The sequence below is a fragment of the Nycticebus coucang genome, chromosome 8 (assembly GCF_027406575.1).
Source record: "Nycticebus coucang isolate mNycCou1 chromosome 8, mNycCou1.pri, whole genome shotgun sequence".
Lineage (NCBI taxonomy): Eukaryota > Metazoa > Chordata > Mammalia > Primates > Lorisidae > Nycticebus > Nycticebus coucang.
The window spans coordinates 83,091,723-83,115,548 of NC_069787.1; the positions used below are offsets into that span (position 1 = coordinate 83,091,723).

The window sequence follows — 23,826 nt, forward strand, 5'->3', positions numbered from 1 at the left end:
CTGTGGTTCTGAAGCTGTCTGCTGTCTGAATTTCAGAATCTCTTTGCATATCTGGAAAATTCTCTTTCATAATTTCGTGGAGAAGGGCCTCTGTGCCTTGCGAAGTCACTTCATTGCTTTTAGGGATTCCAACGAGATGGATATTAGCCTTCTTTGAATTATCCCAGAACTCTCTGAGAAAATGATCCATTTTTGCTCTCCATTTCTCTTCCTCGTTGAGAGTTTGGGAGCATTGAAAAGCTTTGTCTTTAATGTCAGAAATCCTTTCTTCTGCTTGCTCCACTCTGTTACTGAGGGATTCTACTGTACTTTTCAGATCTTTGAGGACTGCAAATTCTTGCTTTAGTGTGTCAAAATCTTTGGTGGTTTTGTCTTTAAATTCATTCAATTCTTGGGACTTTTGAATTTCTCTTCGAATTTCTATAATTCCGACTTTTGAATTGCTCCTCGAATTTCTAATTCCAAATTTTCCTCCATTTTCTTAATGTCTGCATTCCAATTTCTAAATTCGATTTCTGACTTCTTGGCCAGCTGTATGAATGGGATCTTCAATTATATCTACCATATCTTTCCTGGGGTGGGGGGGGGGTTGATCTACTCTGGTTATTTGTTTTACCAGAGTTTTTCCACTCATTCCGTGCCATGATTATTTTACATCGTTTGACTTTTCCCCTGTAGCTTTGCCGAGTTTTCATACAGTACGGCCTGAGAAACTGGGGACCTGTTTGTTGTGGTGGGGCTATGTGGCTCTGTCTTGTTTTGAGTTGGCCTCTGTCCAACCCTAGTGAAACAATTACTATGGGTTGTAGTCTTAGCTGTGGAGAAATACCAGCAATTAATTCACCCCACCCCCCACAGGTAACTATTGGAAAAGGAGAATCAAACTTTCCTACAACCATACACCCAGGGCACCACTTAGATAGTCCTCACATGCTTGGCTCAGTTCAAAAGGTCCAAATCAGTTGTCTTAGTCGGCACAGGTCTCAGGTGGGAGAGTTTAAAAGGTCTCTGGCAACTAGATCACAGGGGTTTGCTGACAACTCAAATAGACTTGCTCTGGTACTCTGTGAGATCAGGAGGACCCACCCAGCAGATAGATTAGTCTGGGAAGGTTGATGCCTCCTTCTCCACCTTGCACCTCTGTCACACCCAGTCACTGATAACCCCACAGTGCTGTGACCCAGTTGCCTCCAATGAGCAAATACTGCAGGGGTTTGCACCTGCCTGAATCACAAGGGGATTTGTGTCTGCTCAGCCAGGCTGCTGCTCTCCGCCAGTATCTGGCATTGGGAGGTGAGGCCTGACAATCTCGGGAGGCTGGGGCTGTTCACTCAGTTCCAGCCCCACCCCTGATTGATGTTACTGACAGGACAGAACAACTTTGCAGGAATTAGTTTCTGTCCCTACTAAATTCCCCTGCAGAAGAGAAGCTGTTTTGAGTTCCCAGAACCTGTGCCTCAAGCCCTGTTTGTGCCGCTATACGGTCTCAGCTGTAGTTTGTATTCACTGCACAGTTACCTGTCAGTTCTAACCTCTGCCTGCCCTTCTTTGTTTAAGCCCAGGTGCATCTTGGGCTCAGTAAAGTGGTCCTCTGGGTCAGCCCCACCCTGGGAATCTCTCGGCTTTGCGTGTGCGTTTTCTAGTCCTTGCACTCCACCCAGGCCACTACCGCCTCAGGCAAACCCTTTACTCACGGAGCCTGTGTTTTTGTCCCAGATCTATTCCACTGGTGGTTGCCACCTGAGAAGATGCCTGGCCTCCTCTGGTTGCCCAGAGAGATGGGGTGTGACTCTGGAATATCCAGGGGTGAGCCCTATTGTTGCCAAAAAACAGCTGTTGCTCTGCGCCTCAGGGCACCGCCACTCTGGCATGGTTCCCTCTCAGCCAACCGTCCTCCTCTCCTTAGTCCTGTGCGGCAGAATCAGCACTGACCAGCTGCAGTCCAGGTTCTGTCCACATCCTTTGAGAAAACACCCAAGAAGCTGGACTCCTGGGGGACAGGCCTCTAGACCTCAAGAATGAGAGTGTAGGGGAGTGCTGAGAGCTCAGAATTGCAGGTAGAGAATATATACAGTTTTACACAGTTTTATGCCTGGCAGGAGAGTGCCATGGCACCCTAGTAAGGGAAGTAGGTCCAGTTTTTAGAGGGTCTCTCCTGTGGAGTATAATGGGAGGACTTTTGAACTCTGCTCGTTTGTTTATGGGGTACTCCGGCACATTCTCATGGGGGAGGGGACTCCCATCCTCTTGGTGATGGATTTTGTACCTTTTGTTTGTATCCTTGGGGTCGCAGCTCGCCTCAGCAGGGTTGATGTGCATTCTTTAACCTTCTTGGCGCTGCTCTAATCCGCCAGGTTATTTGCTAAATTTCTGTCCTTTAACTCTCCTTTTGGACGGGAGCCTCTGTGGAAAGCTGGCTTTAGTCAGCCATGTTGTCTCCTCCCTCCTTTGTTGTTTTCTAAGGGTTTCATAGTTTTGCATTTTATATTTACGTCTGTGATCCATCTTGAGTTAATTTTTGTGAAAGGTGTAAATTTGTCAATAGATTCAAATTGTATTGAATGTGAATGTTAACCATCATCATGGGCTAATCTGATTCTCTAGGCACGTCTTTGAGTTTTTGCCTGACATATTTTGCTGTCCTTTGCTAGGCACATACAGATTAAAGTTTATTGTGCCTACTTGAAGAATTGATCCCTTTATCATTATGTAGTGCCCCTTTTTGTCCCTGATAACTTTCCTTGCTCTGAAGTGTCTTCTGTCTGAAATTAATACAGCTACTCTCACTTTGTTTTGATTAGTATTTAGTAAGTATGTTTTTCTTCTTTTCTTCACTTTTTTTTTTTTTTTTTAGACAGAGTCTCAATATGTTGCCCTCGGTAGAGTGCCATGGCATTACAGTAACCTCAAACTGTAGGGCTCAAGCGATTCTCTTGCCTCAGCCTCCCAAGTAGCTGGGACTACAGGTGCCTGCCGCAATGCCCAACAATTTTTTTGTTGTTGCAGTTATTGTTGTCTAGCAGGCCCCAGCAGGGTTTGAACCCGCCTGCCTTGGTGTATGTGGCTGGCACCCTAACCAGTGAGCTACGGACATTAAGCCCTTTCCTTCACTTTTAATCTTTGTGTCTTTATATGTTTCTTTTAGAAAACATAATTGGTTTGGGTTTTTTTAATCTACTCTGACAATCTGCCTTTTAATTAATGTGTTTGACCAATGATATTTAAAGTGATCTCCTGTTGATGTATTTGGATTAACACATATTTGTTACTATTTCTATTTGTTGCACTTTTTCTTCATACCTATTTTTTTTTGAGACAGAGTCTCACTCTGTTGCCCAGACTGTATGTATTTATAACTAATTTAAGTTCCTCCCCTACCATCCTTTGTATTGTTGCATTATATACGTTCACTTCAGTTATACACAAACATATATGTACACAAGCAAAGATAATACAATTTTTTAATTATTATTTTGAACAAATTGTTTTCTGTAGGTTCAGTTAAAGTTAAGGAAAATAAACATTTTTATTTTACTTATTCTTCAGTGCTATTCTTCAGAATTTCTGATAAACAACAAGGTCTGACAATTAAGATTGTGAACTTGCCACCATGCACCTACGTTGGCAGCACTGTATAAGCAACTCAGTACAGTTTCGTAACCTTGATATGTCGGTGTCCCACAATTGCATTCATATCACCATGTGGCAAAATGTCTTGCTGAGTAGCGTTCAGTATTGTTGTGTGTTTTGTGTGGCATCATGAGAATGTTGGTGCTTGAATTAAAACAACAAATATCAAATTTCTTGTTAAACTTGGCAAGAGCAAAAGTGAAATTAGGGACATATTAGTCCAAATTTATGGAGATAATGCCATGAAGGAAATAGCAGTGTATAAATGGATTAAACGTTTTTCTGAGGGGAGAGAGGCACTGCTGAGAGGCTCAGTGCAGCCGGTAATAAGCAGAACTGACAATAACATTACAAAAATTTGCCAAATTTTGTATCAGAATCATCAGGTGACTGTGAGAAGCATAGCAGACTAAGTAGACATGGATTGAGAAACAGGAAAATCATAACTGAAAATCTTGGCATGACAAAGATTTGTGTAAAAATGGTCCTGAAGGAGGACACCAATGAACAAAAGCAAAGTAGAGTCAAAGTTTGCCAAGACCTTTTGGAGAGGCCATGTTATCACTGGTGATGAAACATGGGTGTACCAACAGGACCCTGAAACGGTGTCAAAGTGCACAATGAAGTCAGCCAATTCTCCATGAGCATAAAAGGTCTGTCAGTTCAAATCAAAAGTCCAAACAATCTGCTAACCTTTTTTGATATCAAAGGGATTGTTCATTATGTATTTGTGCCAAATGGATGAATAGTTAACCAAGTTTACTATTTGGAATTCCTGAAAAGATTAGATGAAAACAACCCAAAACTTTTTGCCAACAACTCATGGCTCCTGCATCACAGCTAACATGTCACTGTCTCTGAGGGGTTTTTTAGCCAGTACACAAATAACTGTATTGTAACACCCTCCCTACTCACCTGATCTGGCAACCAATGACTTTTTTTTTTTTTTTTTTTTACCTGAAGATAAAGGAAATATTGAAGACATTTTGATGATATTCAGAACATTAAGGGTAATATGATAACACCTCTGATGGCCATTCCGGAAAAAGAGTTCCAAAATTGTTTGAATGTGAACTAGGCACTGGCATTGACGCATAACTTCCCAAGGGGAGTACTTTGAAAGTGACCACAGTGTAGCAATGAGGAATGTAGCACTTTTTCTACGATGAGTTCGCAAACATAATTGTCAGGCCTCGTGTGTGTGTGTGTACACATACAGATAGATATACAGATGTGTGTATTTTCATCCATGGTTCCTGTCCCTGGTAACATAGCCCTTGTTATAATAAACAGACTTTCTCTCTGATCTCCTACTGTGCTTTAACCTGCACATAGCAGGACCCTAATCTGATTGTGGGTCATAATGCCCTCATTCCAGAGAGGAGTCCTTTCCCATACCCTGGAGGAAAGAAGACTGCACAGAAATGCCAAGAAGAATCTAAACAGACAGGCCTTGCTGGGTTTAAATAATACCCTTGTTATCCAATCACATTTCAAAACTTGTCCATGTTTCAATTATGCAAGTCTCCATAAAAAGGCTGAAGAAGACAGGATTCAGGTTCTTCTAGAGAGCTGAACATGTGAAGGTTGGCAGGAAGCTGAACAAGAACTCATCCATGTACTGGGAGTGTGACACACCTCAACTCCACAGAGACAGAACTTCCTATGCTCAGTACTCTTCCGGACTTCACCGTATGTATCTTTTCATCTGGCTATTTGTATCCTTTAAAATATCCTTTGTAATAAATTGGTAAATGTAAGCATTTCCCTTAGTTCTGTGGGTTGCTCTGGCAAATTAATCATGCCCAAAGAGGGGATCTTAGAAACCCCAACTTGAAGCCAGTTAGAAGTTCTGAAGGCCTGGACTTGTGACTGGTATCTGCACTGAGTGAGGGAGCAGTCTTGGGGACCAAGCTCTTAACCAGGATCTGACCCTGTCTCCAGATATATAGTGTTGAAATTAAATTGGAGAACACCAAGCACAGCTGGTATCTACTATAGAACTGATTGCTCACTGGTGAGGAGAAATCTCTTATGTCTTCTGAAGTCACAGAAATCTTTAGTGTTGACTGTGTTGTTCTTTAGTATGAGAGAGGAAAATAGTTTTTCAGTTTTTCCTAACAGCATCCCAAAGTGGGTGGTCAGTGACTGACCCCACTGATGAGTATTTTTGTATATTTGTTTATGTAGGACAACTGAACATACAAAAAGAAATCATTGGTGTTTCATCATAGTTTTAAATTCCCAGTCTGATAATTCCAACATTTCCTGCCATATTTGAGTGTGTTTCTGATGCCTGCTCTTTCTCTTCAAACTGTGTTTTTGCCCTTCAGTATGCCTTGTAATCTTTTGTTGAAACCTGGACATGATGTACTAAGTAAAAGAAATTCCTCTAAATAGGCCTTTAGTGATGTGGTAGTAAGATGTAGGGAAGCAGATCCTATGATTAGGTCTCAGTCTTTGAGTGAGCCTGTATTTCTAGGCTGTGAACTTCACAAGTATTTCTCAGTCTCATCCCCTCTTAGGTGAAACAAGATAGCCAGAGTGGACTTGAGCTCAGTATTTCTCTTCCAGTTAGGTTAAGATCTGATAGAGGGCTGGCCTTGCTAAGAAAACAGAATGAGGCTGAGGCAGGAGGATCACTCGCTTTAAAACCACCCTGGGCAATGGAGAACCCCCACCCCATCTCTACAAAAAAAATTTTTTTTTAAATTAGCTGGGCATGGTGATGTTTATGGCTTGCACCTGTAGCCTCAGATACTCAGGAGGCTGAGGCAGGAGGATTGCATAAGCTCAGGAGTTTGAGGTTGCAGTGATCCATAATGACACCCCTGTGCTTTACCCCAAGCAACAGAGCAAGACCTTGTCTAATAACAGACAAACAAGCCCAGAATGCTCTGGCTTCTTTCAAATGGTTACTTTTCACCTCCTCTTGCTGGAAGCACAAAGAAATTTTTCTCTGATTTTCACTTTGTGAACTCAGTAGGGATCTTGGAGGTAAAACTCAAAGAAGTGTGGGGTTCTTCTTTGCAGTTTTTAACTCTCAGAGTTATTTGCATTGAGCCTCTAGGAGTTTGTCAGTTACAGATTTAAGTGCTCTTAACCCAGTACTGCTTTCTACAGAATTTCTTCTTGCGGATTTCTGGTCTGGTAAGTTGTAATTCTCTGTGTTCATTCGCTTGTATATCTCTCTAACTTTAAGGGCAACAATTTCTTATGTGACTTCACTTCCTGACAGATCAAGGAAGAGTTGCTGATTTTTCAGTTCCTTCAACTTTTTGCTTGTTAAAATGGAGTGGTAACTTCCAGACTTTTATTTTTTTTGGTTGCAGTCATCATTGTTGTTTGGTGGACCTGGGTTGGATTCGAACCCGCCAGCTCAGGTGTATGTGGCTGGTGCCTTAGCCGCTTGAGCCACAGGTGCCGAGCCAACTTCCAGACTTTTTACGTGCCAGACTAGAAACCAGAATTCTACCTTGTGTTAATTCATTTTGTGTTGCTGTAAAGGAATACCTACGGCTGGGTAATTTATAAAGAAAAGAGGTTTATTTGGCTGATGGTTTGGCCGACTGTACAACAAGTATGGAGCCAGCATTTGACTTATGGTGGAAGCTTCTAGTCAAGGTAGAAGGCAAAGGGGAGAGGTCTGTCATATGGTGAGAAAAGAAGCAAGAAAGAGGAAGAGATGCCAGGCTCTTTTAAACAGCCAGTTCTCATGTAAACAGAGTTCCCTTATTACTTCAGTGAGGGTACCAAGTCATTCATGATGGATCCGCCCAATGATCCAAACACCTCCCACTATACCCTACACCCCACCTCAAAACTGGCAATCGGGTGCAACATGAAGTTTAGGGGGTCCCAAATATCTAGACCATATCATACTACAAATTTTTATTTACAAGAGTGATTAATTTGCAAGTTTGGAAGAGATTTGAGATACCATCTAGTCCAGTGGTTTTCAACCTTTCTTATGGCACGGCCCTTTAATGCAGTTCCTGTGGGTTGCAACCCACAGGTTGAGAACTGCTGATCTAGTCCCTCCCTACAAGGGATCTTTGAGAGATACCTTCCTCTCCTTCTCCCCACACAGACACCACCTTCCACTCCCTTGACTTGAGTGCCTATGATTGACACTTCCTATATGGAAAATGTATTCATTCTACTTAAAACTGCTCTGGTGGAGGGCAGTGCCTGTGGCTTAAAGGAGTAGGGTGCTGGCCCCATATACTGGAGGTAGCAGGTTCAAACCCAGCCCCAGTCTAAAACTGCAAAAAAAAAAAAACAACCCAAGAAAATTGCTCTGGTGGTCAGAAAACTGTTGTTACACCCCTCTTTGATCTTAGTTCTGGCCTTGAATGAAGGCAGGTACAAGGAGAGGAGGATGTGGGAGACAACTTACTGGTTCTCCCTAAAGGGCCAGAGGCTGTTCCACCCCCATCCTGCAGGCACTCAGTGGGGGTAATCAGGCTGCATTGGGAAGTCTGAGACCAGCAGGCATTCTGCTGTTGGATACAACCTCCAATGTTAGTGAAACAGCAAAGCAGAGATCCCTGGAGTGGCAGAGATTCTAGGAGTCTTCAAAGAGAAGACCTCTAAGCATTATGGGAGTCCTGGCAATTTTCTTGGATTTGCAGGGGAGGAAGGGCAAAGTTAAGAGGAGAAAGAAGTAAACTTAAAAATTAGGATTTAGGGAGTGTAGAGAGTGAAACCAGTGATCCTCGGTGTCTCAGTACCAAGATTTGCAAGTCATAGTTTCAATTGAAGATGGACTCTAGGAAGGTCATTGGTTATGTCTCATTCCTCTACTGGGAATCTTTTAATTAATCTGTCTTTACTGATTTTTTTTTAAGACAAAGTTTTACTCTGTCACCTAGGCTGGAGTGCAATAGTGCAATCATAGTCCACTACAACCTCAAACTCCTGGGCTCAGGCAGTCCTCCTGCCTCATCCTCCCTAGTAACTGGGACTATTAAAAAAATTAGCTAGGCTTGGTGGCACATACCTGTTGCCACTGTGTTGCCCAGGGTGGTCTCAAACTCCTGGGCTCAAGCAATCCTCCTAACTCAGCCTTCCAAAGTGTAGGAATTACAGGAATGAGCCACTCTCCCCAGCCTGTCTCTATTTTAGAATAACACACCAACAAGTGAAAGCATCCTTAAAGGTGATCTAGTTCAAGCTGTCCATTTACACAGATGGGGAAATTAAGGCAGATAAAGGGACAGATAAATCAGTAGCGGAGCCCAAACTTCCTACCTCTCAGCTGTAGCTCCCTTGGCTACTTGGAGACTAATAAAGCAAAATGCTTTTCCTGAATTGAGTGAGGAGATGATGAGGGCTGAGGGCTTGCATCTCCACCTTAGTTTTCCCCCATGAAGGGAACATCAAACTGAGCAGTGGCAACTAGTGACTACCTCTTTTCTTGGTAGTCCAACAGAGGCAATGCTGAGAATGAAACACTCAAGGAAGCTAGGTGCAGTAAAAGAGGACAATGGCGAGCCTCGTGAGAGAGCTTGGGAAGGGGAAAAGAGCAGTGTTCTCTTGGTACAATGTGGCAGGGCTTTCCTCTGCCCTCCACTATCTACTCTGTCATAACCTATACCCCAGGTTGACTGGGTAATAGGCTGCCAGCAGCTGTGCCAGCCAAGTGGCCAAAAAGGACACACTCCATCCAGGGCTACCCTGTGCAATTGTGCTTCCTTGTATTCCCTTCACCCATGCTGGGCCTGAGAAGGTCCTCCTGGTTTCTCTTGTGATACTGGTATCGCTTATAGTCAATAAAACATCTTTTTTTTTTTGTAGAGACAGAGTTTCACTTTATGGCCCTCGGTAAAGTGCCGTGGTGTCACACAGCTCATAGCAACCTCCAGCTCCTGGGCTTAAGCAATTCTCTTGCCTCAGCCTCCTGAGTAGCTGGGACTACAGGCGCCGGCCACAACGCCCAGCTATTTTTGGTTGCAGTTCAGCTGGGGCTCGGTTTGAACTCACCACCCTCGGTATATGGGGCCAGCACCTTACCGACTGAGCCACAGGTGCCGCTCCCAATAAAACATCTTTAATATTCAGAACATGGAGTTGCTTTCTTATGCATGTGTATGTGTTCATGTGAGCACACTGTGGTTGAGGGAGAGAGGTCCTGTGTTCCTTTGTTATCACTGAGATTTCTTAGGGAGGCTGAGACTACTCTGGGCACCTTGCGTTTTTTTTTTTTTTTAAATCTCCATTTTGAAAATGAAACTCTTGGCTGTTCCGTAATTGCTTTGTATTATTGGATTGTCTTTGATGCTGGAAAGGAAGTGCATTTGAGACTTTGTTGAGTCTCTTCTCCTGCAGGCTGCCTCCTGGAATTGGCTACCCCCAGGGGGAAAGACCATAAAAGTTAACATGTAGGCTGGGTACCTGCTGCTCTCCTGAGTCATCCTCCACTGCCTAATGTGGCCTGGTCCCTAGAAAGGACCTCTTTGTCCCTCTGAGTGCTGTGACTATTTCCTTGAAAATTTGGGCACTGTGGTAATGGGAGGAAGCAGCATTTGAGCTGGGTGGGATTGGTTCCTGCTGTAAGGCAAACATCGTTTGCCTAAATCTCCAGAGCACTATGACTGAGAAGGTTCTCCTGGTTCCTTTTATCATAATTGGTATCTTTTACAGTCAATAAAATGGCCTCAGATGCTAAAAGCAGAGTGGACTTTAAAAAAAAATCATATTCTACCCTTCCCAGGCCACACCTAGTGGGTTGAAGTGTGACAGGTGGAGCTGACAAGGATGGATTAAAGAAAAATGCTAAAGATTAATGCAGCTGATACCACTTCCCAGAGGAGCAAGTGCTACCAAAGCCAAGCTGCAGCTACCTGGTATCCGTAGACTGAGGAGGTGGTGACCAGCAGACATGTCTCAATTTGCCCATGTCCTGGCTGAAATAGGCGACTTTGGTCGCTTCCAGATACAGCTAACGATCCTCCTCGGTATCCCCAACTTCCTATATGTCTACTATTTTTTTGCTCATGTCTTCATGGTCCTGGATGAGCCACACCACTGCTCAGTGGCCTGGGTCAAGAACCACACTCTCAACCTGAGTGCTGCTGACCAGCTGGTACTGAGTGTGCCTCTGGATGCTGCAGGCAGCCCTGAACCCTGCCTAATGTTCTGGCCACCTCCTGATGGTGCCAGCCTGGAAGACATCCTCAACCACCGCTTCAACGAGACACAGCCTTGTGATAAGGGCTGGGACTACCCTGAGAACCGGTCCCAATCCTTAACAAATGAGGTAGGGCTGTCCTTTTGCCTGTCTGCCTGACCCTTTGCCCTCGGTCACTGGTGTTGTGTGTCTCTGCCCCATCCCTGTATATGGTTGACTATTGGTATGCATGTTTTTCTTTTTGCCAGTTATCCTATTTTCTCTTTGTCATCTCCCTATTGGCCCTTCTGCCTCCCATCTACCTCTCTCATTTTCTCTGTCTGCTCCGCCTGCAAGTCCATCCATTTTTGCCTGTCTTTTTGTCTGTCCCTCTCTTTGCTTGTCCCTCTGCCCATCTGTCCAGTTGCCTGCCTTTCTTCCTGTTCTTCCTGTTTTCCTGTCCTTTCTCACTATCTAATGTTCTCATGTGTCATTCATTTCCTGTTGTATTTCAGTCTGTCCCTGCATGTCTACGTATCTTCCTGTGCTTTCCTGACTCTCATGCTGTCCCTTTCCCTGTCCACTTGCCTGCCTTCCTGTTTGCTTGACTTGGGCATCCTATGTTTCAGCTTCTCTTTCTAGTTCCTGGGATGCTGGAGAAGAGCCATGAGTGTGATTTACCCTGTGGATAACTAAGCATTTGCTCTTGCTAACTTCATTCTTTTAGGAGAGACCTGGAATGACAGGCTTCCATTTGTTCTGTTTGCTCTTCACAAGTTTCTCAGTAGCAGAGGGGTCATCCCTAAAATCAATTTGGGTCTTGATAAGCTAGAAAAACTTCTTTGAACTCATTTTTTGAATGAGGACACTAAAACCGACTAGAAATACATCTGTTTGTGGGTATAGCTGCTACCTGTTACGGTCCTTTTGTCCCACAGGGTCAGGAAGTTCAAGGGAATATATGCTCTCTATCACCACAATGGTGACTGCGTCGTTGTCAGAAACAGTGCTACACACTCAGATGGAAATCTGTTCGTTGTGTAGGATATGAGATGTTTTGCCCATAGCACCATTGCTGACAACAACGCACTTAATTGTCTGCATTGCTAAAATCATTTTCTATACACTTAAAAACATCTCAAGTGCAGTGTGCACCCTCAGCCTCTGGCTGGGTGTTGGCAGCACACAGGAGCCTCTGTCCTTGTCCTCAGTCACCCACCTAAACAGTGCTGGCACTGGGGTTGGGCCTCGGACCTCTCACACTACCCTGACGAGCTCCGTCCTGCCCTCACCCTCCCAAGGACTGTGATTCCCAAGGGAATGTCCACCTTTGGTACTTTGTGCCTTGTATCACATGGTAATCCAGGCTCGGTTCCAGAGTGGAGCTGTCTTGTGAGATCTCCTGTGTCTACTTCCTGTCAGTGAGGAGGAGCTCTCCACTCCCTCAGCTGACATCCCCAGTTTATTATGGATATCAGCTTCATAATTAAATTGAAATACAAACAGTACTAATTTGAAAGCAAAAGAACACATTTCCTCACAGACTGAGTGCTGTTAAGTTTCGGAGTATGTGTTTCCTCTCAACCTACCAGTCAACATTCCTGGTCCCCATCCTTGGTAAAAGTGAACAATGACTCCCAACCCAGTCCACGTGAACCTGTGAATCTTGGGTGATGGGGGACAGCAGATCATCAATGAGAAGCAAGAATAGTGTGATCTGTCCCGTGACTTCAGAATATGTAGGAAAGTGAGGGAAAGAGAAGCAGAAAAAAACAGTCATCGCTGGGGTATGGAGGCTTGAAAATGCCTGACACATGTGAGGAAGGCTGACAGAAAAGAGGCTGAGACACTGGCAGGATCCAGCTCTTAAAGCGTCTTAGACATGGCGCTGGGGAATAGAGACCAAAGGGAGCCACTGAGGGTTTTGGAACTGGGGAGAGATGATAAAATGTGCACGAGAAATGAAGATGGGATAGTGCAGATCACTGGCAGGCCCCAGACAGACCACTGTGGGCCTTAGGGCTGGGGAGGGTGATGACTGGCCTCCCAAGTGGGAGTCCTCTTCCTCTCTGTATCATCTGCAGTGTGACAGCACCAGGTGAGCTTGAGCTAGCTGGGACGTCTCTGCGCCTCAGTGTCTGCTGCTGAGTAGTGGAAATGGGCCTTGACAAGGTTGGAATGTAGATTTAATGAGCTAAGTGAATGTCATGAACAGTGGCTGGTACCCATGGGTGCCAGCTTTGGAGGTCTCCCACAGCCTGTCACTCATTCTTGAAGAGGTCTTGTGTCTCAAATGTCTTTGTCACAGTGGGAACAGGGGCCAACACACACTGATCCTTGCCAGCATGAACAGGGAACTTCCTACAAAACAGCCCCCAAGTTGAGCATGTGATATGAGTTAATTATTTTAGTCCTTTCAGACTAGGCTATGTAGTATGTTTTCTTCCAAGTTTAAAGGAGGTATTGTATTTTTATTTTTTTGTAGACAGGTGCTTGTTTTGTTACCCCAGGCTAGAGTGCCATGTTGTAGTTCACAGAAACCTCTAAGTCTCCAGCTCATGTGATCCTCTTGCTTCAGCTTCCCAAGTACCTGGGACTACAGGTGCCTGCCACAATACCTGGCTGTATTTTCTATTTTTTAGTAGAGATGCTCCAGCTGGTCTGAAACTCTTGAGCTCAAGCAATCCACCCACCTCAGCCTCCCAGAGTGCTAGGATTAGAGGCTTGAACTACCGCATCTCACCATTATTAATGGTTTGTAAGTGGGAAACCAAGACACAGATGGAGCAATGAACTCCACAAGGCCACAAAATTCTGACTAATGAGTGACGGCAGCAAGTCTCCTTCTTATTCGTTATTGTAAATGGCCTCTTACTATAAAGGAAATCCGTGGTTACTGGACACACGCCAACAGGACAGAACTGTCCTTCCACACATTATCCCTGGGGTCAGTCATTAAATCATTTCATACATATTGGAAGATCTTAAACATTAACAGTTGTCTTTGAGAATACAAATATCAACACAATGGGAACTCCTGGTTAAATTGGTTAAATTCTTGCTAATGGTTATTAAAGTCATGGTGGTGGCTAGTTAGCTAGCTGTAAGTGTTAGTTCATTTGTTAGCCTTCATTGCTTGATTCTCAGTCTAGGGCAATAGTGAAGTCCCAAGTTCACCACCTGCCATCCAGGTCGAGGGCATAGGATTAGCTGTTTCACCTTTCTTTCCTCCAGGAAAAGTCAAGATTGTTGTTAGAATTCATGAGACAATGCATGCAAAGCATTTATCATAGCATCCAGCACAGTGTGAGCACTCAAAGGCATCAGTGATTATTGCAGAGCTGGGGGACAGCTCAGAAGGCATGTTCCCCACAAACATCTTTATATGGAACTGAGCTATGTGCAGGGAACACAGAACTCCTCAGGGTCCCACAACCCAGTGAGGCTGAGGGTTGGTCAAGTTCACTCACGCTGTGTGCACGTACCGTAGACACATGTACAGAGTTAGATGGACCTGTGTATTTTCCCCTTTGGTTTCCCAGTCTGGGTAGTGGGTTCTCTCTGTAAGTCTCTAGGTGGGTTAGCATCTTTGGTCCCCCCACCCCCCGTCTTCCCTTGCTTGCTAGCTCTTTTCTGTTTCTCTCTCTTTTACTCTCTGTGTGTGTGAGTGTATGTGCGGGTGCGCTCCTCTGTCCTGCCTTCTTCCAGGCATGCGTGAAAGCTCCTTAGGATTCTGACTGCCTGTGTGTGGTGAGCTTTCCAGGGAGATTCTGCAGTCACATGGGAAACAGGGAGAGGCCCAAATGGGTCACAGGAGTGCCTGGCTGTGGGTAAGAGGCCTCTTTGTTGGGAGGCAGCAATTAACTGTCAGAGGTTCCCAAACTTTATATCCTGCACGTGTCAGTAATTTCACATGGCATCTCCAAACCAAAAGAAATACCTAAGTGCATACTAAGTGATGAAGTCTAGACCGCAAGTGTTCATGTCCTCACGATTTAGTGCAGTTGTTTAAAAATATAGTGTGTATCTTCCATTAGTGGGTATGTACTTACGGGGCACTGCATGACTTCTCGGTGCTCTAACACTGCCGCCTCTTTTCAGCTCCGCATCGATTTTCCTGTGCGGTTTGCTTTTCCTTCACAGCAGCAGCCAAGAACAAGTCCTCACGTGGCTATGATGCCATTGAATGGAAAGTAGTCTGCTCCATGAAACTGTGAGCTCTCATGAGTAGTGGTTTGTGCAATGTCAGACAGATGTCAGGTACTGCTGCATTTCCTTTTCAAATGTGACATGTACAGTGATCATACCAGTAAGTTCACTGTGGTGCCTGGGGGGTGCCTTAGCACAGAGTTTGGGAACAATTGGCATCTGTGTCCCTTCGTGGTTTGTGGTGGGCTACGTGAGGAAGGACTTGTCCTTGCGGCCGCCCTAGACTCACATCTGCCTGTGTCTGCCTCAGTTCAACCTGGTGTGCGATCGGAAGTACCTGAAGGAGACCTCACAGTCAGTGTTCATGGGTGGGCTCCTTGTCGGGGCCCTCATCTTCGGGCCCCTCTGTGACTGGTAAGGACATGGCCAGTGCATGCCCATCGGCTCCTGACCCCAGCCCACGTTTCCCCCTTGTGCCCCATCCACTGGCCTTTATAATGAGGCCATGCCCCTTCCTCAGAGGTAGCCCCCAGGAAGGGCGGGGTCTCCTTTCCTCCTGGCCCAGGCGAGTTTCCAGGAGGGCCTCCCCTGACCTGCCCCTGGCTTCCTCAGGCTTGGCCGCAAAGCCGCCATCCTGCTGCAGCTGCTGCTCTTAGCCATCATCGGCCTGGCCACAGCTTTCGTGCACACGTTTGAACTCTACATGGCCCTGCGCTTTGCTGTGGCTATCGCTGTCGCTGGATTTGCCTTCAGTAGTGTCACCCTGCGTGAGTATCTAGGCCAGGAGACTTCAGCCCAGTTAGGCACCCACATCTGAAGCAGCCACATCACAGCCTCCTCTGCTGGCCCTAAGGCCCCACCCCTGACATGGTGGCTTTGGGAGGAATAGGGAGGGAGTGGGCAGGGCTGGCCCAGCTGGCCCAGTCTCATTCTCTGTTCTCACAGTTACAGAGTGGGTGGGGCCCTCATGGAGGACCCAGGCCGTGGTCCTGACCCAATGCGCCTTCGCCCTGGGGCAGATGGCACTAGCAGGACTTGCCTATGGTGTCCGCAACTGGAGGCTCTTTCAGATCGCAGGCACGGCCCCTGTCCTACTGCTCTTCTTCTACTACTGGTGAGCAGAGAGCTGGCAGGAGCAAGCAGGCCTAGCTTAGCTATGCTGTGTTGGGCTGGGGGAAGCACCCACACTCCTGGGATGACAGAGGCCATGCTGGAGAAGGATCCTCTAAGGGCTGGGGTGTGAGGCTCAGCCTGCACTAGTCCTGTGGGGACCCCCCACAGGACTCCCAGCCTCAAGGTCACCACCATTCCTGGCCCACAGGGCTCTGCCAGAATCTGCCCGGTGGCTCCTGACCCGTGGGAGGATAGAGGAGGCTAAACAAGTGATCCAGAAGGCAGCCTTGGTCAACAAGCGGAAACTCTCTCCAGAGCTCCTGAGCCAGGTACTTCCAATAGGTCTGGTCCAGCCCTTGCCCAGCGCTGTCTCCAGGTATGACTCACTCTGGGCCTTACCCTGCACCCTCCTCGCAGCTGGTTTCAGAGCAGACAGAACCCTCAGGGAATGCCCTGGATCTGCTCAGACACCCCCAGCTCCGGAAGGTGACCCTGGTTCTCTTCTGTGTCTGGTGAGTGCCCAGGGCCCATGCCCTCCCTATGGGTAGCACCAAAGGGCTGACAGTCTCCTGGCGTGGATGAGTGGAGTAGCGGTCCTTCTCTCTGGGACAGTCTCCCTTAGCTGTGCCCATGTCTCTGTGTGACTGCTGACTGTGGTAGCCTCTCCCTCTAGGTGCAGTGATGTCTCAAACCCCAGCAGTGACATGGACCATTGGGTACTTTATAGGTTTGTGAACAGTCTTGGGTACTTCGGCCTGGGCCTCAAAGTGGGAGACTTTGGTCTGGACATCTACCTGACTCAGCTGATTTTTGGAGCAGTGGAGGTGCCTGCCCGCTATGCCAGCATCTTCATGATGCAGAAGTGGGGCCGCAAATGGAGCCAGCTGGGGACTCTGGTTCTGGGTGGCCTCATGTGTATCACCATCATCTTCATCCCAGCAGGTACCAGGGCTGGCGGCCCCTGCCCCTACCCCAGTTGCCAGGGCTAGACCAGTGGCCATTGTTCTGTTTCCAGGAATAAGGGCTTCCCTGGGATGAGGAGGTTGGGTAGGCAGACGGAGGGGTAAGAATAGGTGATGGGGCCATCTACTGTCTGGTGGCTGGCTAGCATTCTCCCCCAGGTGCACCTGTGGTGGTCACTGTGCTGGCTGTGGTGGGGAAGATCGCCACAGCTGCCGCCTTTACCATTGCCTACGTGTACTCTGCTGAGCTCTTCCCCACTATCGTCCGGTAAGAGCTGTTTGTGTGGCCCTGTTACTCTGCTCTGGAGATTGTGGTTTTGGCCAACCCTCCTCCACCCCCATCATCCTTTCACAAACAGCTCTGGGGGGTGGCTACAGGATGGCAGTGCTGGGCAGTGCCCAGGGAAGGTGGAAATGCAGCCCAAGTCTCGAGTTGTCCCTAGGCTGGTGGAGGACAAATAATGGTAGCAGGCTATGCCCTGACCTTGCCATGTCTTCTAAGAGCGAATGGACTTCTAAGGGGAATGGGGTGCTCAGGAAGTGTAGCCTTTGACAGGTGAGCAGGAGTACAGCAGGCAGAGAGGGAGAGAGGCCTGGAGAATGAAGAAGCAGCTGCCAGAAGCAGGAGTGTTAGATAGGAAGGAAGGAGCTGGGGACCCTGTGGAATGGGTGTTGGCTCTCCTGAGGAAGTAAGCTGGGCCAGAGTGTAGCCTGGAGGTGGGAATATGTCTGCTTATCCTGCCCTGGCCTCCTCCAGGCAGACCGGCATGGGGCTGGTGGGCATCTTTTCACGGATTGGGGGCATCGTCACACCTTTGGTGATCCTGCTGGAGGAGTACCATGCAGGCCTGCCCCTGCTCATCATTGGCAGCTTCCCCATTGTGGCAGGCTTGCTTTGCATCCTGCTGCCAGAGACGCGTGGCCAGCCCCTGAAGGATGGCATTGAGGACCTGGAGCAGAGGCCCCACCCACGGTGAGTTGCTGGCTTGTCTAAAGCCAGGATGTGGGCCTCATAGTGGCCGCCCTTCTCTGTATTCCCAGCCCTCCACCTCGCCATTAGTCTGTGGTTGCTAAGAGGCCAATATAAGACCTTCTGACCCCTCTGATGTCTGGCTGGCTTTGGGTCATTTTCTCCCTACTTTGGGGGCAGAGATGGTGAGAGACATTGTCAGAGGAGACCAATTCCTGGACAGCCAGTGACAGGCTTCTGTTCCCTTTAGGTCCCCTAAGTCAATGCCCCAAGAAAAGGAAACGGACCCCACAGGAAGAACCTCCTGCCCAGGGCTGGCCTTTGTGAGCAGCACATACTTGTGACTGAGGTCTTTAAGAGCTAGACCATCAGCAGCTACTCTGCTCTGGAGATTGTGGTTTTGGCCATCATCATTGTGGTTTGAGCAGGGAGCGGCTCAAACATCCCTTGGACGTGATAAGGACATGGGGACAAGAGCAGCCTTGCTCATGGAGGCAGCACAGCCTTGCTCATGGAGGCAGCCCACCCGTGGCCCACAACCCACCACCCTGAAGTGTCTCAGACAGGACCTCCATCCCTGCCTTCCTCTCCTTACCCCCCAACCTTCACCATATATCTTTGTGCACATAAAACTGGACAAAGAACTTGCTCCACCACTGCCCCATGGCCCCAGCTGACCTCGCACCAGACAGAAGCTTCCATGTCCCTTCCCACAGGCACCCAGCTTGAGAAGGTTTCTCTCAGACATGTGTCCCTCTCACTTGCTAACCTTCCCCTACACAGCCTGGGGTGGGGGATGTGTGCTGCTGGACAAGGTCTTTCAATCCAGCATGGAAGTGCCCAGCTCCTCTCTTTCACATGAATATTTTCTTCTTCTTCTTTTTTTTTAGAGACATAGTCTCATTCTGTCACCCTCGGTAGAGTGCTGTGGCGTCACAGCTCACAGCAACCTCCAGCTCTTGGGCTTAGGTGATTCTCTTGCCTCAGCCTCCCGAGTAGCCTGGACTATGGGAGCCTGCCACAATGCCTGGCTATCTTTTGTTGCAGTTTGGCCGGGGCTGAGTTTGAACCTGCCACCCTCGGTATATGGGGCCGGCGCCCTACCGACTGAGCTACACATGAATATTTTCTACTTAGAGCTCCCAGCTTCCAGATGATGGACAAAAGTTCTATTTAGCTTCCCCCTGGAAGCCCATTCTCAGAGTCCTCTTGCAGAACACTCACAAGTCTTTCTTGACACAATGTATTACCAGGCTAAAACTGCCAACTTGTGAGAAAATAAAAAACAACAAAAAACCTCTGAGTAGAAGCAGGGGAAGTGGCATTTCTAAGGTGAAACCAGTGCTTGCTCTATGAAGTGCACATCTGTTGCCTTTGAGGTAGAATGATCATCACTCCCAGGAAGAGACCGAAAGGGACACTTTATGGACAGAAGCATATGAAAAAGAATGAAAAAGATTCACTTATTGTTTTGGGGTGAATCTTTAGAGACTTCTTTTCTTTCCTTAGGATTGTGGGCAATTTCTCTTTGTATTTAAAAGCGTTTTGTAGCTTGTTCTGCTTAGTGGGTAAATGTCCTTTAGCAGTGGCAGGTGAGCAGCTGAGACTCTGGGCCCCAGAGGAGAAGATGTGCTGTCCTGATCTGCTCTCTACCCTGAGGAGCAAGACAGGAAGGGGCCCTACTGGTCAGGCCATGGCAGCATGTGCCAAACCATGCCTGTCCTCCAAAGGGTGTTATTGAACACAGGACACTCCAGATTTGGGGGACATGCTAGTAGTGGATCCATGTCTCAGCACTGTGATTAGCCTTGTAGGGACTGGTGCAAGCCTCAGATCTCACTCTTAGTATGTTGGGCTGTATTTACCCTCAGCATTCCCATTGTAGAATGGATGGTTTCATAGTACCCTTTACACTAAGTCTTGAGGGTTCTAATCTCACATGCTCTGGGGATCTTCCTCACTTGCTCACCTGCTCACCCACTCACCAAGGTACCAGGAAGATCCCTTGTCTCTTGTCCTGCACTCTGGGCCCAAAGATCCACAGTTACAGTAGCTGTCATAGGGCTCCCCAGAACCTTGGGAAAAGAGCCAAAGAGAAGAGGAGAGGACATGGTAGCTTTAAACAAGGCAGCTGGTCCAGCATATAAGGCAGAGGGCCCTGCTGAGGGCAGTTGGAGAGAAGGCAGGCAGGGCTCCAGCAGTGCTTTCTTACTGGGTAATGAGCAGTGGTGGCAGGTGCTACAGCTTGGAAGGTTTCTGTGGGTTTGAGGAACCAGGTACGGGTGGGGCTTGGAGGACCACATCTCTAATTTTGAACTGTGTTCTGAGGGTAATGCTCACTGAATTTCTTTTTCCTTTAAGCTGGGGGAAGGCCCAGTAAGATTTGTATTTTAAAGATCTCGCTCTATCTGACAAATGTCTAGGAAGAGGGCAACACCTTTTGGGAGCGGGACACAACTACAGGAAGGTCTTTATCTGACAAAGGCTATCAATGTAACTTGGTTCTGTGTACCCTCCATGAATCCCCAACAATAAAAAAAAAAAAAAAAAAAACGGAAGCACACAGCCCAGGCAGGACATCATTATAGCAATAAAGTAATCAACAGCAAGCATCATCAACTCCTTTATCCTCACAGGCTTTTGGTGAGCAAGTGGGTTGATGGTGCTAAAACTGGGCAGCAGCAGGTCTCAGAGCCAGTGAAGAGGTGAAGCCCCCTTGATAATTGCAGCCCTGGTCTGTGACTTGGGCGCAGGGCTTGGCTCTGGGTCTCCTTTGTTTCTCCCCAGAAGATACATCCTGGCTGCTGTGTCCCGTGGCTGCCCCCTGCCAAGGGACCTGTGAGAGTGCACTGAGCACCTGGTGTTTCCCACACCCCATGTCCACAGTGTCAGATACTCCCCAGTCAGCTGTTCACTCCTTTGCACTGGCTTCACTGACTCTGGGTCCGCAGGCCTATCCCCACCTGAGCTCATTCCCCCCAGGCACGTAACACCGTGTCTCTGGATCTGTGGCTGTGAATATAGCATGGTCACCGGGTCCTCAGCCCCTCTGCTGGTGGTTCTCATCCCCTGTGTCTCCCAGGCTATGCACTCTCTCCTGAGCCAATGTGGGGGGTGGTGGGCCCACTGTTCTCTGTTACTGCTTCTCCTGCACTACCCTTCCCTCTGCGGAGACTCCTCCTCTGGAAACTGGTCTCTCTCTTCATTGCTCCCACCTCAGGACCTCTAGGTCACATGGCCTCATCTATCTAAAACTCTGCTACCCGTCTCAGTGTCCTCTCTTACACCCCAGCTTCTACCCTCACCTCCAATGTCTCAAAAATGGCATGTAAGTAAATGTCAGTGAAGTCTGGCATTTAAGTGAATACATGAATTAATCTGTCATTCAAAGTTGTCACTCTCTGATGCCAGCCTTCCATCTTTCTGGCTTGTTTGCTCCATTATTCCTATCTGTTTTAGTTAGACTGTGCTGTTATGCCAAAGTATCACAGACCAGGTGCCTTAGAAACAAATTTATTTGCTTCTATTCATTCTAGAAGCTGAATGAATGTCCAAGATCAGAAGCCAGCATAGTCAGGTTTTGGTGAGTGCCCCCTTCCTGTATACCACTCTCCACTGGGATTTTTCTTTTTCTTTTGTTTTTAGAGGTGGGTCTACATTCCCTGGGCTGGACTCAAACTCTCAGCTTCAAGAGGCTCTTCCCACCTCAGCCTCCTGAGTAGCTGTGACTACAGGTACAGGCCATCACACCTCTCTTCTTCTCCCCTTCTTATAGGGCCATCCCTCCATTCTGAGGGCCCCACCCTCGTAACCAAATTAACTCTACATTACATTGGGAGTTAGGGCTCTGATGTATGAATTGGGGAGACACAAACTTTCTTTCCATAGCACCATCCTTATGCCTCATGGGCCCTCTGATCTCCTGAACCTTTTACTTTCTCCCCACCTCTCACTGTCCTCTTTACCCAGATTAGAGGATAGAGGCTATCATTTTAATGCCTTTTCAGACAATGTGATCCTCTCTGTTGCCAATGCTCTATGCTAGAACCCTTTTACCATTCAGTTGTACCCAACTAGCAAATCCACAGCAGCAAGTGAGCCCAATTGTCTGTCCTCCCTTTCCCTACACCCACACTCCCAGCCATTGCTTCTAGATTCCTCAATTGGGTGTTTAGCAGTACCCAAAATTTCTCCCAGTTGATCCTAGTCTGCTTGTTGTCCAGCTCGACCGGTGGCTATTTCTAACCTCTATTCAGCATCCTTCCCCTCTCCCTACCTCCTAGCAAATCCCTTCTCCTCCTTTCAGAGATGGGAGAGGCCATCACATGGCGGCTCCCCAAACTTCCTTCCCCTGAATCTTTAGCCTTCCCCTGAGCTCTCCCTTTTGCTACAGTGAAGGAACTGTCCTGTACAGAGGTGGTGGTGATGCTGAGGCAGGCATGGCCCTTACCCCTGCTCCCACCTCTGCCTGCCAAGACCTGGGAGCTGCTGAAGGTCTCCCCACCTCTCTTCTCTATTTCCTCCACCTCAGGCCAGACAGTGGGGAGCCTAAGCACTGAATTTGCTTTCGCCTTTAAGTTTCTTTGGAGATGAGAGACTGTAGCTTCCTCTGGGATTTCTCCTGCTCCTTGAGGTCTCCAGATGATCCCAGCATTAGTGTCAGGCACAGATGCTCCTGACAGTTGGGCTGACTGTTATCTATATGGAACAAAGAAGTTCCTAGCTTCCTTGGTGGCCAGCATGTGTCCAGGGCCTCCCTGGGCTAGCTCTTGCCCTGCAGGGTAGAGATGGTGGCCTCATTGGACCCTGGTTGCCTACCTCCTTGCTTTTGCTCTTTGGCAGTTAGGGGAATTGGGAACATTCAGTCCTGATATGTGAAAGGACCCTGATAGTTACTAGTCTTCTTAATCTGTCATTAAGGGAAACAAAAATGATTTCATAGTTTTGAACCAAGGTAACTGACTTTCTTAGCTAGTATGAATATTAACTCTGTAAACCTATATCTGCAAGAAATACTATGTTTCTTTAGGCCATAACCTCCATCTCACTGAGATTATCAGAAATTTAATCTATGTTGTTTGGGCTCCCCTTTACTCAGAGTCAAGAGATGGTTCCTATATTTTTATAGGTCTCAGATGACCAAAGCAAAGGGGTGATCTCACCCTTGTTATCAGCCTCACCCGTGACCACTGGGTGCAGACTATGCCACCTGCAGCCCCCGTCATAATTCTGCTTAAGTCTGGGGAACTGTAGGGAGCCTGAGGGCTCTATGACTAGCCACTCAGGAGACCCATAAATATTAGAGGGGTGCTAGTGTCAGATAGAACATGTGAAGCCCAAGACACCAAGAGGCCTCCAGGCACTGCTCACACGTAAGCGAATACTGAACTCATAGTAAACAACCAACTAGCCATAAATAAGGCTCCCTGTGACTCATACTTTAGTGGCTTTTTTCAAATGTAGTAAATTTGGTTAATATCTATCTAAGTGTTTTAGTGCTTGCATTATCTGTTGCTTATATCAGAATACCTGAAAGGGTAACTTATAAAGAAATGAATTTGGCTGTGTGCCTTGTCTCATGCCTGTATTCTTAGCACTTTGGGAGTACCAAAGCACTTAGCAGTTTGGGAGGATCACTTGAAGCTAGGAGTTCAAGACCAGCCTGGACAAAATAGTGAGACTCTATCTCTATAAAAAATAGGGTAATTAGCCTGTGGTATTGACATATGCCTGTAGTTTCAGCTGCTCAGGAAGCTGAGGTGGGACGATCTCTTGAGCAGTTGGTGGTGGTTACAGTGATCTCCTGACTGCGCCACTGCACTCTAGCCTGGTTGACTGAGTGAGGCTCTGTCTCTAAATAAATAGGAACATTTTTAAAAATTAAGAACCAA

At 47.3% G+C, this 23,826-nt stretch overlaps 1 protein-coding gene across 1 annotated transcript; it reads left to right on the plus strand.

Moving 5' to 3' along the window:
• The first annotated feature begins 10,469 nt into the window (after positions 1 to 10,469).
• On the plus strand, positions 10,470 to 18,311 carry SLC22A13 (solute carrier family 22 member 13). Its single transcript, XM_053600080.1, has 10 exons — positions 10,470 to 10,891; positions 15,201 to 15,304; positions 15,503 to 15,657; positions 15,836 to 16,004; positions 16,212 to 16,332; positions 16,421 to 16,515; positions 16,731 to 16,945; positions 17,125 to 17,233; positions 17,723 to 17,938; positions 18,186 to 18,311. The coding sequence occupies exons 1-10, from the start codon at positions 10,514 to 10,516 to the stop codon at positions 18,277 to 18,279; spliced, it is 1,656 nt and encodes a 551-aa protein (XP_053456055.1). The 5' UTR covers positions 10,470 to 10,513; the 3' UTR covers positions 18,280 to 18,311.
• Positions 18,312 to 23,826: the final 5,515 nt, after the last annotated feature.

Bases quoted from the DNA above. Each gene is read 5' to 3' on its own strand.
- SLC22A13 (XM_053600080.1), top strand. From the start codon at position 10,514: ATGTCTCAATTTGCCCATGTCCTGGCTGAAATAGGCGACTTTGGTCGC. The intron at 16,333-16,420 runs GTACTTCCAATA...CCCTCCTCGCAG, and splicing joins CTCCAGAGCTCCTGAGCCAG to CTGGTTTCAGAGCAGACAGA. The intron at 16,516-16,730 runs GTGAGTGCCCAG...GGTACTTTATAG, and splicing joins CTGGTTCTCTTCTGTGTCTG to GTTTGTGAACAGTCTTGGGT.